Source organism: Notothenia coriiceps, unplaced genomic scaffold (assembly GCF_000735185.1).
Source record: "Notothenia coriiceps isolate Sejong01 unplaced genomic scaffold, NC01 NC01_scaffold00030207, whole genome shotgun sequence".
NCBI lineage: Eukaryota > Metazoa > Chordata > Actinopteri > Perciformes > Nototheniidae > Notothenia > Notothenia coriiceps.
The window spans coordinates 11,126-27,259 of record NW_011362908.1 but is presented as its reverse complement, the minus strand read 5'-3'; the positions used below and the strand labels follow the sequence as shown (position 1 = coordinate 27,259).

At 43.8% G+C, this 16,134-nt stretch overlaps 2 protein-coding genes and 1 long non-coding RNA gene across 3 annotated transcripts in view; 2 read left to right on the top strand and 1 right to left on the bottom strand.

The window, feature by feature from the left end:
* LOC104959279 (glypican-6-like) overlaps positions 1–16,134 on the top strand; it is a gene marked incomplete at its 3' end in the record, with an annotated part of 104,973 nt that overhangs the window by 83,243 nt on the left and 5,596 nt on the right. The gene's annotated exons all lie outside the window — the stretch shown is intronic.
* On the bottom strand, positions 5,822–10,267 carry LOC104959277 (beta-crystallin B1-like). The gene is made up of 6 exons (XM_010787142.1): positions 10,206–10,267; positions 8,909–9,003; positions 8,396–8,514; positions 7,495–7,627; positions 7,215–7,357; positions 5,822–6,265 (listed from the first exon to the last, which is right to left on the bottom strand). Exons 2-6 carry the CDS (start codon positions 8,996–8,998, stop codon positions 6,094–6,096), a joined length of 657 nt encoding a protein of 218 aa, XP_010785444.1. The 5' UTR covers positions 8,999–9,003; positions 10,206–10,267; the 3' UTR covers positions 5,822–6,093.
* Positions 15,115–15,736, top strand: LOC104959278 (uncharacterized). Its single transcript, XR_799846.1, has 3 exons — positions 15,115–15,150; positions 15,468–15,544; positions 15,618–15,736. It is a non-coding gene; the product is annotated as an uncharacterized lncRNA (long non-coding RNA).

Genomic DNA, 16,134 nt, shown 5'->3' with positions numbered 1-16,134 from the left:
TCCCCAGCCCAGACTGTACTCTTCCTGGGCCTACACCTGAATTCGGTGCCCTTTACAGCCCGCCTGTCACCAGAAAGAGTGAAACCCTTCAGAGCTTGCCTCTCTCATTCCCGGCTACACAAATATGTTCTCTTCAGATCATGTCTGCGGTTACTTGGGCTCATGGCGTCAGCCATCCTGGTGGTATGACTGGGACGCTTACACATGAGGGAGTTTCAGCGCTGGGTAGATGCCCTCAGACTGGACCCCGTGGCGCGCAGAGTGATGGTCACTATGAAATGCGTCATGGCACTGCGCCACTGGCTACACCCGACTTTTCTAGTACGGGGCGTGCCTATGGGTGCTGTCCTATCGCGGAAGGTGGTCACCACTGATGGGCTGGGGGGGTATATACGAATGTCGACCTGTGAGGGGTCTCTGGAGCAGAGACGTCCAACGGTCACACATAAATTATCTGGAGCTTTTAGCGGTGTTTCTCACCCTAAAACGCTTTCTGCCTTTTCTCAGAGGACATCATGTCCTCGTAAGGACAGACAAAACGACCACAATATCGTATATAAACCGGCAAGGGGGTTTGCGTTCTCTCCAGTTACACATACTGGCACGCAAACTGATCTTATGGAGCTGCGGATGTCTCCTCTCTCTGAGAGCGACGCACGTACCAGGTGATGAACCTCGGAGCGGATCTGTTGTCCAGAGGTGCACCACTATATGCAGATTGGACTCTACATCCAACAATTGTCAGTCAGTTGTGGATACGTTACGGCCGAGCCGCGGTAGATCTGTTTGCGTCAAAAGAAAACGCTCAGTGTCAACTGTTCTTTCCAATGCGAGGTCTAAACGCACCGTTAGGCGTGGACGCGCTCGCGCACGCTTGGCCACCGGTCCTTCTGTATGCATTCCCACCCCTGGCTCTAATACCTCCGACTCTGGCCAGAGTGAGAGAGCATCGCCACACGCTGNTCTGGAGCTTTTAGCGGTGTTCCTCACCCTAAAACGCTTTCTGCCTTTTCCGATATTGTGGTCGTGTTGTCTGTCCTCACGAGGACATGATGTCCTCTGAGAAAAGGCAGAAAGCGTTTTAGGGTGAGGAACACCGCTAAAAGCTCCAGATAATTTATGTGTGACCGTTGGAGGTCTCTGCTCCAGAGACCCCTCACAGGTCGACCTTCGTATATACCCCCCAAGCCCGTCAGACATGCGTCTGTGGTGACCACCTTCCGCGACAGCACCCATAGGCACGCCCCGTACTAGAAAAGTCGGGTGTAGCCAGTGGCGCAGTGCCATTACGCATTTCATAGTGACCATCACTCTCCGCGCGCCATTTGCGTAGCCGGAAATGAGCGAGGCAAGCTCTGAAGGCTTTCACTCTTTCTGCTGACAGGCGGGCTGTAAAGGGCACCGAATTCAGGTGTAGGCCCAGGAAGAGTACAGTCTGGGCTGGGGACAACATGCTCTTTTCTGTGTTTATTACGAAACCCAGATCGAGCAGGTGTTTTACGAGGACATTCGTCTGCGTAATAGCCTCTTGCTCCGACTGTGCGAGAAGCAGCCAGTCTTCCAGAGAAGTTGCCAAGCGAATACCCTGTTGTCTTAATGGGGCTATCGCGGCTTCCGTACACCGTACAAACACTCGCGGGCTGAGAGACAGACCGAAGGGAAGGACTCTGTACTCGTAACAGACACCCTGAAAGGCGAACCTCAGATATTTCCTGTGTAGGTAATATACTGGGATGTGGAAATACGCATCTTTCAGGTCGACTGATGTGAACCAGTCGTTCTGGCGCACGAGACGCAACAGAGATGTGTGAGTGAGCATTCTGAATTTGTATCTTTTGAGATATTTTTCAGAGCTCTCAAATCTAGTATAGGCCGAATTCCGTTCCCTCCCCGTTTGGGAACGAGGAAATACTTGGAATAAAAGCCGCTCTGACTCTGTTCGGCGGGTATTATCGATATAGCCTTCTTTTCTAGTAGCGAGAAAATCTCTTGCTCTAGAATATGGGCCGACTCTCCCCGGGCTTGTGAATACAGAATGCCCGAGAAGCGAGGGGGGGTGACAGCGAATTGGAGCCTGTAGCCCCGTGTTACTGTCTTGAAAACCCAAGCAGAATCTGTGAGCATCTTCCACTTTTCGCTCCTTAAAGCGAGCGGAGATGTCACATCTCTGTCGTCTGCCCTCTGTGTCTTTATTTGTTGTGTTATGGGGCCCTCTAGTGTCTGAACACGGTGGTACCCCAGATTGACAACCCCGGCCGACAATGCGCGTGGCGGTGGTGCCTTCACAATCGCGTCTAATGTCCGCCTTTTGAGAGAGGCCGTAGCCGCTCTCAAAAGAGGGGTAGACGACAGACTGTTTATTGTTTTTATTGTTTTTCTTTTCATTTTTATTGACTGCGCCCTTGGCTTCAAGCCTGGAAACGACAGTGGAAAATGATTTATTAGGAAACAATAATGATGACATGTGTTTGTGTGACTTAAACAGGCAGCGGAACTTGCTGTCTTTGATGTTAAGTCCATTTCCCTTATGGCGCGAACTTGACGTTCTGGCATCACTCGAGGCGGCGGGAAGATGGGGGCATGATGGCACCCCGAAAACACATGAGCATCTAACACTGGAACGTGTTCTGGAGCTGGGGAACAGGGAACTTCCAGCTCTCTCGTCGAGGAGAGGAGAGGAGGCTGTCAGGCCGCCCGCTTCTTCTTCCTCGCCTGGTGGCTGAAAACCTGGGTCGGCTGTGCCTGAGCGGCAGCTGCCGGAACCGGAGATCTTCTTGGCCAGCTCACCCTCGCCTCGTGCCTGGGCTGGGGACCCGGGACGGGCTGTGGTCTCTGCTGCTTCGGTATCTTGAACCGGGCAGGACGTGAGGCAGCTTGAGTGAAGGCCTGCCGCGGGACCGTTGAAGGTGGCGGCTGGACCCTTCGTGGGAGACAGAGCTGGAGAGCCTCGTCTTCCTTCTTTTTTGATTCGTATCTCAGCTGCATCGAAGCTAGAGCGGAGCCAAATATGCCCTCGGGAAAAATAGGCATGTCCAGAACATCCTCTTTTTCCCGGTCTGGAATGTTCGTCAGGTTGAGCCACCTGGCTCTCTCCTGTGCCACCATAATTCCCAGTGCTTTGCCCGTGGCTTGGACTGCACAGCGCTGCACACGGAGGCAAATGTCCGTAATCGCTGCGATCTCGTCCCACACGGCAGGCTCAGGTTTGCTCGACAAGTCTTCGCAGAGCTCCGCCTGGTAGGCGGTCAGCAGCGAGGAGACGTTGAGTGCCCCAGCTTGACACAGCGCAGGGCTCCGCTCTCACGGCTCTTGCCGCCACCGGAGCCCCGCGCCGTGTCAGGCTGGGGTCCGGTTCAGCGGCTGCCGCTGTTATTGAGCTCCAGCCTGACACAGCGCGGGGCTCAATCTCTGCGGCGGACGCCACCATGTCTTGATTGCCGGCCGGCGAATCAGCGGACATGAGGGGGTCCTGTCCCGACAAGCTAGCTTGGCGTGCTGCCGTCGGCGGTGGCTCTTAATGGTGAAGCGGGCACAATGCCCGCACGAGCCGGGGTTATCGATAGCCTCCTGGGTGTGTTCCAGCCCGAAGCAGGACGAGCAGACCTGGTGTGAGTCTGTGCCTGAGATCTTAAACCCGCAGCCACATAGCCTCCGAGTCCCTGACTCCTCTGGTGTGAGGGAGAGAAGGGTCCATCTTTGTTCGCCGGGGTGTCGGCGTGGAGTGGACACGCTAGTAACGGGTACGTTACTGAGAACAAAAAAAATCCAACCTTGTCGTTAATCCGAAAGGAAAAAGCGACGGCGTAGATTTTATTCTTTAAAGAATATTAACTGGTGTGTTAATACCTTTTGTTTTTATCTCCGTCTCCTCTGGTTTGAGAGAGAAAAGAGAACGTCCTCGCTACCGTGGTGTCGGTGTGGAGGGAAGAAAAACTAGCAACAGGTATGTTACTAGCTTGAAGAAAAAATCAAACCTTACCGTAATTTCGAAAGAAAGAAACGGCGAGGCAGATTACAAAATTAACTGGTGTGTTAATATTGTTCAGTCTTCTTGCAAAGCAAAAAAGTAACCGGCAAGCGCCCGTCGACCGAATGTTAGCTTTGGGTTCAGTCTGTGGATCGTTAAGCTAGCCCGGCTACTGATAATTCGAGATGTGCTCTGAAGCGAGAAGAGGTGTTTGAATGACGCTGCGTCGTACCGTAAGCTACTTATAGGGTGGGTGGATTCCCTGACGTAGACGTCAAGATCACCAGCCAATCAGGATTGGCGTAATGAGATTGATGCTTCTGTTTGCATACGCGTTGAGGCGCATCCCATAGTGAGACATCGAACGGAGTGTTATGAATGAGAACAACTAGTTATGTTCCATGATTATTTCCCTTGCTAGCTTGTGGCGCTACATAGAGTTTGCGCATTGAAAGGTCTGGTAACAAGGTGTAAGTTTAAGTCATTTGAACTGCATCGCAATCAAAATAGTTGCCAATTCTTGGGCGATGCTGAGGGCTTTCTGCCTAGTTGGGTGGCATGGCTCTCTCCAAAGAAACATAACGTCTTTGCAGAGCCATTTTACCGCGTATCATGTAAATGAAGCTCTAAGGTTACAGTGAACAAGACAAGCTGCTCAGTTGAGCATGGGTGGATTACTAAACCCAAAGACTTGGATGGTCCTCAAGAAATTCCCAGATGGCTGAAGCTCCGAGAAATCAATCTTTATCACCACCCCAACCACCCGCTCCTAGCAAAGAAACCGCGTTCGGTAGCAGAGAACACGAACCAACATTTAATTGAGGCCTAACTAACAATGTTGACTGCTAAATAATAAATAACATACTATAGGCTGATGTAACAATTGAAGATTGTTTGATCCAATCCCTCAGAATGGTAGTTCATTAGTTGAAATGTGCGCATTATTGCCCTGCTATTAGTCTAGTTGGCTAGGTAAATGATATAAAGTAAAAAGCAAAAAGGGGTTTGACTGTAGTCACACACGTTTTCGTAACATTTGTTGAATGATAAGATTTACCTGTAACTACTGTTCAACTTGTGAGAATTTTCTAAATTCATATGAAAGAATACTTTTCCTCTTTTTATCACAAGCATGAACAAACCCTTGAAATATGTATTTTTTTGCTTATTACTTCTTCCTTGTCTAAACATTGACTCCTATATTGCCCAAAGTGCAACTTTTTTCCAATTTGTAGTTTTCAGCCCTCGTAAACCTTTATGCAATACAATTTAAGGCCTATGTTGGTTTGTGAAATATAGCTGTGACTACCCTTAAACACATTTGGCCACCTGGGGGCGGCAAAAACAAGCTTTAAAACATAACTTGACATATTATTTCCTTCTATGTTGATATTACAGGTTCCTTTTAGCATTCCCATATCAAATAGATAGAAAGCATCCATTTGGAATTCTCCTCAAACTCCTGAGGGAAATATCGGATCCAATTATCTGGGACTTAATTATCACAACCATGTTTGTCAAATAAGACGTCATTTTGAGCGGATGCAGGATGTGAGATGCTTTATTGGGGGTTAAGGTCGATGTGACAGCGGGAGCCGAGCACCGAGAATTTACCACCACTTCCTTTTGCTGTGGCTCAGATCCCCTACCACACAGATACATCCTAACAAATCCTTAAACCCCCCCTCTCAGTGAGGCTCTAATAGGCTGTGTGAGGGCTGACGTTCGTGGGATGTTGAAGGGAAGTGTGTGAGGGGGAGTGAGGCATGGAGGGAATGAGAAAGATTCAAATTGGGAGCTCACAAACAGAGAGGAAGAACAAAAATGGAGAGAGAGCGTTTTTATTATCAGATTCAGTCACCAAGGGCAATCATCTCCTCCTCCACTTTTAATCACTTTTTCGTTGCTTGCTAGGTTACATTGTTCCATCAGTGAAAAATAACAACATGCCGTATTCTCTTTATTCTGTATTCAAAGCGACAAGGGACTTTTGGTCAGAGGAGAAAACATTACACCCTCTCCTTCCTCCTCTCCTTCTTGGCCCTCCCTCCTCCTCCTCCGTCTCTTTGCTCGCTCTTGGCCTCCGTCCCTCCTCCGATCCCTCTCTTCTTCGCCTTCACTGCGTTTCACTTGGAGGACATGGTGTAGCAGCCATGGGGGTGCCATTGCATGTCACGGATACGCCTGATGGACTGCATCTGGGGGCAGCGGGCGCCAAACTCATTGAAATGCCTGTACTCGCCCTTCTCCAGCAGGTACTGGCTGCCACGGTAGCCGGGGAACTGGTAACCCACCCAGCTGGGGGGAGAGACAGAGACAGAGGGAGATGGTCAGGGGGGAGAAAAACATTTTAAAAGTGGATGTGAGGAGAAAGGACAATACAGAAAGTAACTGCGACAAAGTGGCAAGATCGATGCGAGAAAATTAGGAGAAAATTGTTTCCAGGAAAGGTAAACCCAATATGGTTTAAAGAGTAGTGACAGTGAGAGTAAACCGTGTGAGAGAAGGACTAGAGAAGCACAGATGTAGAGGGAGGATAAACATCAAACGAATAAAGACATCGATCTGTTTGTCATGCTGTCAGATGCCAGACCGCAGATGTTTCAGACATCGCGGAGCCTAACAAATGAAGTCATCTCAGCATTTAAGAAACAGTGTCTGAAGTCAGCCACTCCTCTGAGAGCAGACAGATAGAGCTGCTGACGTTCATGTCACCCTCTGCGAGCTGCTGATGGAAAATCCTTTTTTCCTTAACACACACCTGCCGCTTTCAGATACTGTGTGATCCTTCTGAATTCTGCAAGCTTGAGAATGACAACACATTTTGAAAACCACTTAACACATGCGGCTGGCTATTTGGGTTCAACTGCGTTTGCAAATTGGGTGCAATACAATATGCAATGTAATATTTGCTTAGAACAAGGATGAAAAAGGTTTTGATTTGACTGGTAGTTGCAAATAGAGATATTTATGCTGCAGCTCCTTGAACAGTGAGATGAGAAGATCAATACCAATCTCAAAGCATGGAGATGGTATTCATTCAAGTCTCTGCAAGAAAGCTATTAAGTGTTTTTTTCGAGAAACACAAACTATGGAATGAGTCTGCCTGTTTGTTAAGTTCCCAAAAACAGTCAATAAGGACCACAGGAGGTGAAATGTCTTATGGGAAGTTGTTTGGATGAGTCGAACTATCTCTATCTATAGAAAAGTCAATAAAAGACTCGTAAAATGGTCCGAGACTACTTACGTTCCACAGCTGACCATGATGCTGCCAACCCTATCGGTGAAACCGTAGGAGTACAGGCTGGGGACATCATCGTCCATGATCTCCATCTTACGGCCCTTGAACTGTCCGACCTCATACAGGCAGATCTTGTGCTTCTCGGGGTCCTACAAAATTGTGGGGAAATAAAAAGCAGGGAGAAGTAGTTGCAATTAGGACAAATAGAACATGAATCCAAGCAGGCCAAATGGATGAAGCCGTTGAATTCAGAGCGTGTTTCCTAACAAGCGGACAGGAGATTTACCATGCGGACGGGCCTGAAGGACAGCAGGTAGTCGTTCTTCTGGCAGTTGCTCCACGAGTCCCAACGGGGGTACTCTCCCTTCTCCAGGATGAACATCTCTCCGCAGAAGTTCATCTGCTCATAACCCACGAAGCTGAAGAGGGGAGGAAAGGTCACAAGGACGAGGGGGGGGAGGGGATGAGCTTAAAGAGTTGTAAGCATTGTAAATTGTAACAAAACCATGTGGTAAGGTTAAGAGAGATCATGGATTGCGTAAAAAAAGAAATGTGTTTTATATGTAACCTGTATTATGTACATAAGTTACGGGTTTTACGTAAGTACATTTATTTTACGGAGTTGGAATAATGTTACGTAACTCAGGTTTAATATGTTAAGTTGGTCTATGTGACAAATATGACGTTAGTTACATCACAACTTTTTCCTTTGATCCAATTACAATTACGACAACTACTACAACTACTACTACCTAATAATAAAATAAAAGTAGAATGTAAAAAGCTGCTTGCAAAGAGGACGGTTTGTTTATAACAGTAAGATATGCTTTCTTCCTACTTGTTGTTGCATCTTGAAATAACTAATATCCTTAATGGTAATTGGTCCATATTGATTCATGATTCACTAATTGGTCCAATCAGTGGAAAACTGCTGTACTACTTTCAGTCGTTTCTGTTTGTTGCTTTTTCATGTTGTTAGGCATTGAAGTTCACTCTAAATCTGCCCTCTTTGCAAACCATTGGGGATAAAAGCATCAGATACATTCTCAAAATGTGAAGAGGGAAATGTCACATAATGATGAGGTACACTTTAGCTATCACCTGCTCTGTGCTCAGAGGAGTGTGGGTGTTGGGTGCAGTATGATTACTTGCAGGTGGGTGGTGTATCCGGAGGAGAGGCTACTTACGGGCCACAGTTGACGCGCAGGGAGCGAACTCTGTCCATTCCCATGTCGCACACGTTCATACACTCGCCGTTGATCTCGATGCAGCGACCCTGGAAGTTCTCCTGGTCGTACACGCACATCTGGATTGTTGTGGGGAAGAGAGTGACAGTGAAAATGTGGTCGCAAACGTGGTTTCAAAGTTAAAGCTAATGAGAGCAGAAACCTGATTTTTATGGAAAAGTAGAAGTGGCTTTAGGTTTGGTAAAAGGAAGTGACTGTGATGTTATGACAGCTTTCTCCACAATGACTGAAAGCACAAAAGCTTTACATGGTATTTTCCTGTCAGTTGTAGTTGTCGACCGCCCCCTCACTGTGCTTTAAGAAGCAGCAGGTTGTGAGAATAGACATCCGGCCAGAAGGTAAACTGTTAGCATGAAGCCAGCTGCATCACATGGTGTGAACCAGACTGTATGGTATATCTGTAGATGTTTGATAATCTGGTGTAGTTTGTGTGTGTACGTGTGTGTACTTCACCTTGTAGGAGCCCATATCGGACATCTTGTTGTGAGCGGCCTTCCCGTCGGTCTGGGAAGCAGACTTGGACTTCTCTCCTCCAGTAGACATGATTACTGAGGAAAGAAGATGCTTTGAATCAATTAAAAGTGGTTCAACCATAGACAAGCCAACCCGACATCACTATTGGTTTGTTTCTGAGGCATTGAGTCTGGCATTTCAGCCATTGCCATGTTGTTTTGCTAACACTAGCTTGCTTAGCTTTGTGCATCCATTATTCACGATAACTTTGGTATTAAATTGGGATGAACATTTTGGCAGAAAAAACACGCTTAAAATGTTCCTCCCATACAAAAATACAGTTGACTCTATAACAGTGTTGAACGCTGAACAACGCCATAGTAGTAGCACTATGGATGTGACATGTCAATCGAGTCAAGTTAGCCACGCCCTTATGCACTATCGTCTAAATGGGAACACAATTTACAAAATATCCAGCATACTGTTTTTTCTGAATACTTGAAACTAGTGATTCAGACTATAAAGTCATAAGTAAAATCTTTACTGAGGTGATAAATCAAGTCAAAACAAGGATAATTTTCTCATAGACTTTTAAACAATCAGACTTCTTTCTGCAACCAGTGGAGTCGCCCCCTGCTGGCTGTTTTAAAGAGTAAAGGTTTTCCACGATGGCTTCAATTATCTGACCTGGAGGTTCCTGCTTGGGTAAAACATTGTTTTTTAAATATATAAAAACACTGATGTTGATATTTCTTTTGAATATCACCTCTACTAAGAAAAAAAATGTATGTAACAAATAACCCTACCCCTTTTCCGAGCCCCACACCCCACCCACAGAAACGTTCATACAAACTCTAACAAAGCATAATTCAGACCATAGAGACTACTACCTTCTCACCCTTTCTTCTTTACTCATTTCTAGAATAAAACAACAAACATGTCCAAAATAGAACTGTAGGCAACAGCAGGCTTTGCTATCATAAATAAAAACCTAGTGATCCCTTTTAACATGAGCATACAAATAGCATAAAATACAACTTTCTTTTAGACTTATTTTTTGTTTTGAAATTAGATTTTAAAAAGTTCTGCATTTGTAGGACCAACTTCATTTTTAAAGTTCTATTTTGGGTTCCACAAGCATTAGTTTTAGCATACTATATATAAGCAATGTTGGACTCTCAAATCACGAGCTCAAACTACTATATACTTTTGTCATTACTAGGTAAAACGTAATTTTAACCCTCTACCTCCCTTTTTTCTCTGCTGCTCTCTGTATGATGTGTGTCCACTGTCTTACCTGTGGCAGTGTGTGCGTAAAAGAGTAGATTCGGGGCTGAGACTGGTGGTCTGTGTGTTGCTCCAGGCCCCTCGTGGCTTTTATATGCTGGCGCCCAGAGAGAGGGGATTATGGACACAGAAACAAACTCGCTGAGCTCACAGCCCCCACAGAATAGAAATACCCCAATCATCAAAGAGAGAGGGAGACACAGAGGGGACAGAAAGAGAGGCAGAGAGGTGTAGGTTTGAAAAATACGAGAAAAGGTGACAAACTGAAAAATCAATGTGGTTTGCCTCGGTGGACTTGATGGAAGACTGATAACTTCAATAAAACAATAGTGAGTTGTCACATCCAAAGCCCGTACACCAATAGTAGTTCCACAACAACAACGCCTGACCAGGTTATCATTTAAGAGCCTGTCACAAAGTTATTCATTCCAGGACTGTAATTTGAGAGGCGCTGGGACAAACAATAAAAGGAAAAGCAATAAGCTGTGAGAAGCAATAACCTCGCTCCGTTTGGGAAAGAGGTTCAGGTGTACAATAATCTGAATGTCTCTCTCAGCATTGTAGGAGAAGGCTATTAAATTAAAGCAAGCCTTTTTCATGCGGTGGGCGTTCATCCGCAAGGTGATTATTCTCAAGTGCACAAGAGGGAACAAGCAACCCTAAGGTCCAATGTATCTCCAAATTTAGAGGGGAGGTCACATGTGCTGCTGAGGACAGGAGGGAAATCAAGGCTGCAGCCCTTCGCCAGACAAGAACCTGAAAGAAAAGCTACTTGTGTCTTGGATTCAGAGGCTGGCCTCATTAATCAGTGCATAATATTAGTATGTCCTTACATCCTCCAGCTCAATTTAGGATGAGGGAATGGTCAATTGGGAACTGATTGAAGGCCTGGATCACACGTCCCTCTCATTGAGGATTGTACGTCCTAAGAGAACGAATAAAAAAAGGGGAAGTATCATCTGTCCTTGTTCTCCATCCTCTCCACAAGACAGAAGGGGGCGCTTCCCTTTTGACTTGATTCTTAAGTATTTAATTATCAAGGGGTTGACTAATCACTATAGAGCTGAAAAGAGGTGTTACAGCACAGGCAGTATGAGAAATAAAAAGCACTTTTTGAACATTAAAGCATAGAAACATGTCAAAATACAAATATTAACCGTAAATTAGCATAATAAGGCCAATTTTAAAAATGACATTCAGTAACTAACAAACAATAGAAACAAAGGAATGTGTATAATAATAATAATAATAATAATAATAATAGATGACATTTGTATAGCGCCTTTCAAGAGACCCAAGGCCACTTTACATGGTGAACAAACAAACAAACAAAAGGGGCAAATAATAAAGTAAAAAATTAAAGAAATTGCAGTATCCCTGTAAGCATCATTGTAATTAGTTCATTAATAAACTTTTGGAAGATAATTAACAAATCACACATTTTTACAATGCAGCAAAGGAATTTAGTTTTGTAATGCACGGTAGGGGTCCAAAAATGTTCCCATTTATACGTGGCGCAGGTGGAAACATCGCCTTCATCATTTACACTATGATCCAGCTTCTTATAAAGAGATCATTCATTCTTAGCTGGAGCTATAAAATGCAGCACCTAATCTGATAGAATAGATTAACTAAACCAGAAACACTCTTCAGAAAGCCCTTTGATCAATATCCTGAGTGTGGCTGAAGTTTGTGAAATTTAACTTCAAAGTCTAATCAATTCCATGTCCTGCAGAGGCACCACTGAGGCTTTCACATATACTACATAACAGGGAATATGTCCATTCACTAAGTGGGACCCACGTAATTCATAAGAAAGTAAATATGACGTCAACCCAGCTCTCTAAAGTTGATTGGAGCATCTCATTAGATATGGATTTTGAGAGATCATCAAGGGGGAACCCTCATCTACAATGACTTCCAGTTGATTACATAAACATAGAAAGGGAAAAGCAAAACATCAACAAAAAAATGAAAAACATTTAAACAAGAATTTTGAAATAAGTGCAAATCATTTGTTGGATAAATTAAAATATAAAAAGTTGACAAGAGATTTGCATGCACTTCCTGAAAAATGCAAGCTTGAATAATGATGTGTCTTATTATTATTCTGACCAGCAGCAAATTGATGCTTAAGCTCTCAGCTTTACATAAATGAGTTTTAATGTACACACATTGTTTGTTTATTTCCAACAAGAATCAGAAAAACATGAAGACTTTACAAAATCTTTATGTCCTGTTCCTTTTGATAGTATAAAACTGAAATGTCTCCCGAAAAAAATTGAGATGCTTTTACATAGCAAAACATGTTATACTTTATTTTCTTTCTTTGTCTTTCATCCTCAGTAAATAGTTGTGTGGAACCAAAACCGGCACATGAAATATGCATTCTGATATTATGGATTAATGTTGGCGCAGATAGTTTGAAGGGCAGTGACTTTAGAAACTCTGTTGGGAAATGATGCTGGTCGTGACTTTGGCGAGTGTGTGTCTGCTTGACAATGAGCATGGCTCTCTGGGTGATATGTCAAGGACCAGATGAGGCTGGGAGAGATGTCGCTGTGGCAACTGTATCCCAAATGTGAGAAGTGATGGACTTGGTGGTTTTACATGAAAACAACATCAGTGCAAAAATATTCTGAGGTTGTGACAGACTGACAGTATTTCAACACAAAGTTTAATTTTTTAGGGCTTTTTTTCCTGAACAAAGATATTCTCCTAAACCACTTTTCTATGTATGTATTTTATTAATACCCAACGTTACAAAGTGGTGCAGGAATGAGTCCTTAGACCTGGTTATGAGTTACTTATGTTTGAACATGTTTCTTAGGTGACTGAAATTGGATATGTGATTAACACAAGTTTAAGGAATTATCACGTTTGATTTTTTGACATAACAAATAGGCTACAATTAAATGTCAGTAAATATTCCAATATTTAATGTCTGAAGCTTCTATGTGTCTTTAACACGGCAGTTGCGAATAAGTGACCAAATGGGACTACTAAACATCATTACGCCGAACATTAGCCGCAGTTAACTTAGCGGTGGTTAAAGGTGGGGTAGGTAATTTTGGAGAAACCAGCTCGAGTGCGCTACAATTTCAAAATACACAGCCGGAAAAATATGCCACTTCCTTACAGAGCCCCTCCTCCAACACACACGAACGCGCACATGACCAATGAGAGCACGAGATAAGTTTGTGCACAGATGGAAGGCTGACAGGCAGGTAGGCCATCCAGTTATTTTAGCCGGGCCGGCTAAAATGATTGGTCGTGTTTTTTACAGTACTACGGCTTCCACAGATGACATTTTTTATGGATTTTTTGTCAAAAAACTTAAGATATTCATTGCTATCGGGATGTTAAGAGCATTCCATGGAATATAACAAAAAGTGTATCTCGAGCCGGTTTCTCAAACGTACCTACCCCACCTTTAAGTGCCGCCATGTGATTATGATGTAGTTCCTTTATAGCCTAACATTAGCTTTTTACTTCTGGGGATTGCATATAGGCTTAAAACATCTTAAAAGTTGTGGAAATATGTGGAAATTATCCTGCTGAACAAAACGTGAAAGTATCATAAACGTGTGTTAACCATAGGTCTAATTCTCCACCATATTCCAATATAAAATCCCATTGCTTTTTCTCTCAAAGGAGCCCTTGTGATGCTAACTGCTCTGTCATACTACTGTACATCATCACTGCACCACTCTATTCATTTTTTAAATATTATTAATTAATAGTATTTCACTTTAATTGAGCCTCTGTGTAAATCACCTCAACTTTAGAGTAGCTCCATTGAAACAAGCTCTCCAAATCCTTCTCATTCTCTGCCTATAGTCCCGGACTCCCCGCCATTGTTGCTCTATACGAAGGCACTGCTGACCTATACGAATAGAGCAACAACAGGCCGCATTCCCCAGCTTCACCTCTGTGCCTGTTCTATAGCCCGCAAACTGCTGAGTCTGCAGGCCACATAGAGTTACAAAGAGAGAGAGAGAGAGAGAGAGAGAGAGAGAGAGAGAGAGAGAGAGAGAGAGAGAGGGGTGAGCGGCAGAGTCACCGACGCACGCGCACAAACACGAACACATGGGAGGTTCAAGCTCACCTGAGTAAAGTTCGCTACAGTATACATAGGAATACATAAACTCTCTTTCCACTAGCCTTCAAAATAAAAGCCTAAATAGTTCTGATAACTTTCATCTAAAGCATTTATTTGTAAGCATGTTTTTATATTTAAACTGATATTTATTGAAGTATAAATATTTCCCCATATGTATTAATTATATATTATGTAGTATATGGCACATATTCTCACATTTATTTATTTTATCTATTTATTGACCTATGCTTATATTTTTATTCTGCAATGTGAACAAATGCAACGAAACCCAATGTCCTCTTTGGAAACTACAATGTGTTACTGATTCTGATGAAAAGTGAGTACTCACTATGTGTATTGATAACAATCAATGAATTGTCATGTCTATAACCTTATTACAAGCTGTTTATTACTGTAGTAATATTGTTAAATATTAGTGACAAGCCAAACATATGACATAGATAACATAAAATGGCTTAATTATTAAATTATCCAAAAAGCCGCTGATGAATGTTATGTTTATGCCTAAAACTCTCGAACAAGATCCCACTATCTGGAAGAAAATATTTTTCATTTGTATTCTCTGTATATCTTCAAATAATCATTGTAACACTGTACAGGGGTTACATTGTACAATAGAGATGTATTTTGAAAGCCCTGACCGGAAGTGTGATCCTGAATTCAGGCCAACCTCACACACACTCGCACATCGTTGGCGTGTATGGGGCAACACGCGCACATGCGCGAGAACGAGGTTCCCCGCGTGGACGCTGGTATATAACGGGCGCGCCAGGTTCACACAGAGTCTACGTAAATAAGATTTGGAGTATGAGGAGCGCGATGAGAGCATCAGGTAAGCAGTAGCGGGAAAATAAATGTTCACAGAAGTTTCCCACGGGATGGACTTTACTGTTTTTGCGGATTAAATGTTTGTTTTGACTTCTCTTAACAAAGACATTTTAGTTTCTTCATTAGAAACATGTTGGCTGCATGACACGTTCAATGAAAAAATAATTATTAACTATTAGGACATATTTAAATGCACTCAAAGTTTACCTTTAAGGAAAAATGATTCTGTTGATATCCAATAAATCTAATGTTGCTCATACATTTGACTATGGATATGATTTCTCTTATAAATGTACTTTTTTTTTTCCTTTTCCAATTTAGAGATGAATAGATTTACCAGAACCCACATGACCTCTCCCATGTTTTTCCAAAGCATGGGCACAGCCCCTTACTTTAAGGTAAATATACACACACCACACACACTACACACACCACACATAAACACTCATGCCTGTCTTCCCCTGTGTACAGGTGACTGTGTTTGAGCGGGAGCATTTCCGGGGAAAGTGTATAGAGTTCACCTCCGAGTGCTGCAACATCCACAACTGCGGCCTGGACAACATTCGCTCCATCAGAGTGGAGAGTGGAGCGTGAGTCACAGCCTGTACGCCCGCATGTCTCTGTGGACAGCTGACTGACGTGTGTGTGTGTGTGTGTGTGTGTGTGTGTGTGTGTGTGTGTGTGTGTGTGTGTGTGTGTGTGTGTGTGTGTGTGTGTGTGTGTGTGTGTGTGTGTGTGTGTGTATGTAAGTGTGTGTCTGTGAGGCAGGGAGATAATGAGAGAGGAAGTTTCCAGGCTCGCACGAAAGGCGTATGACCTCTGAGGTCCTTCTTTTCTACGTGTATGCAGCACCCAGCGTTATCAGTGATGGAGAGGTCAGGTGTTTCTCCAACTGCTGCCTTTTTCAGATGAAATACTGAGAAAGAGTTTCGCCTAATAGTTAGGGAAAGTTAGGTATTTTTTTAGCCATATCGTGAAATAATTTATT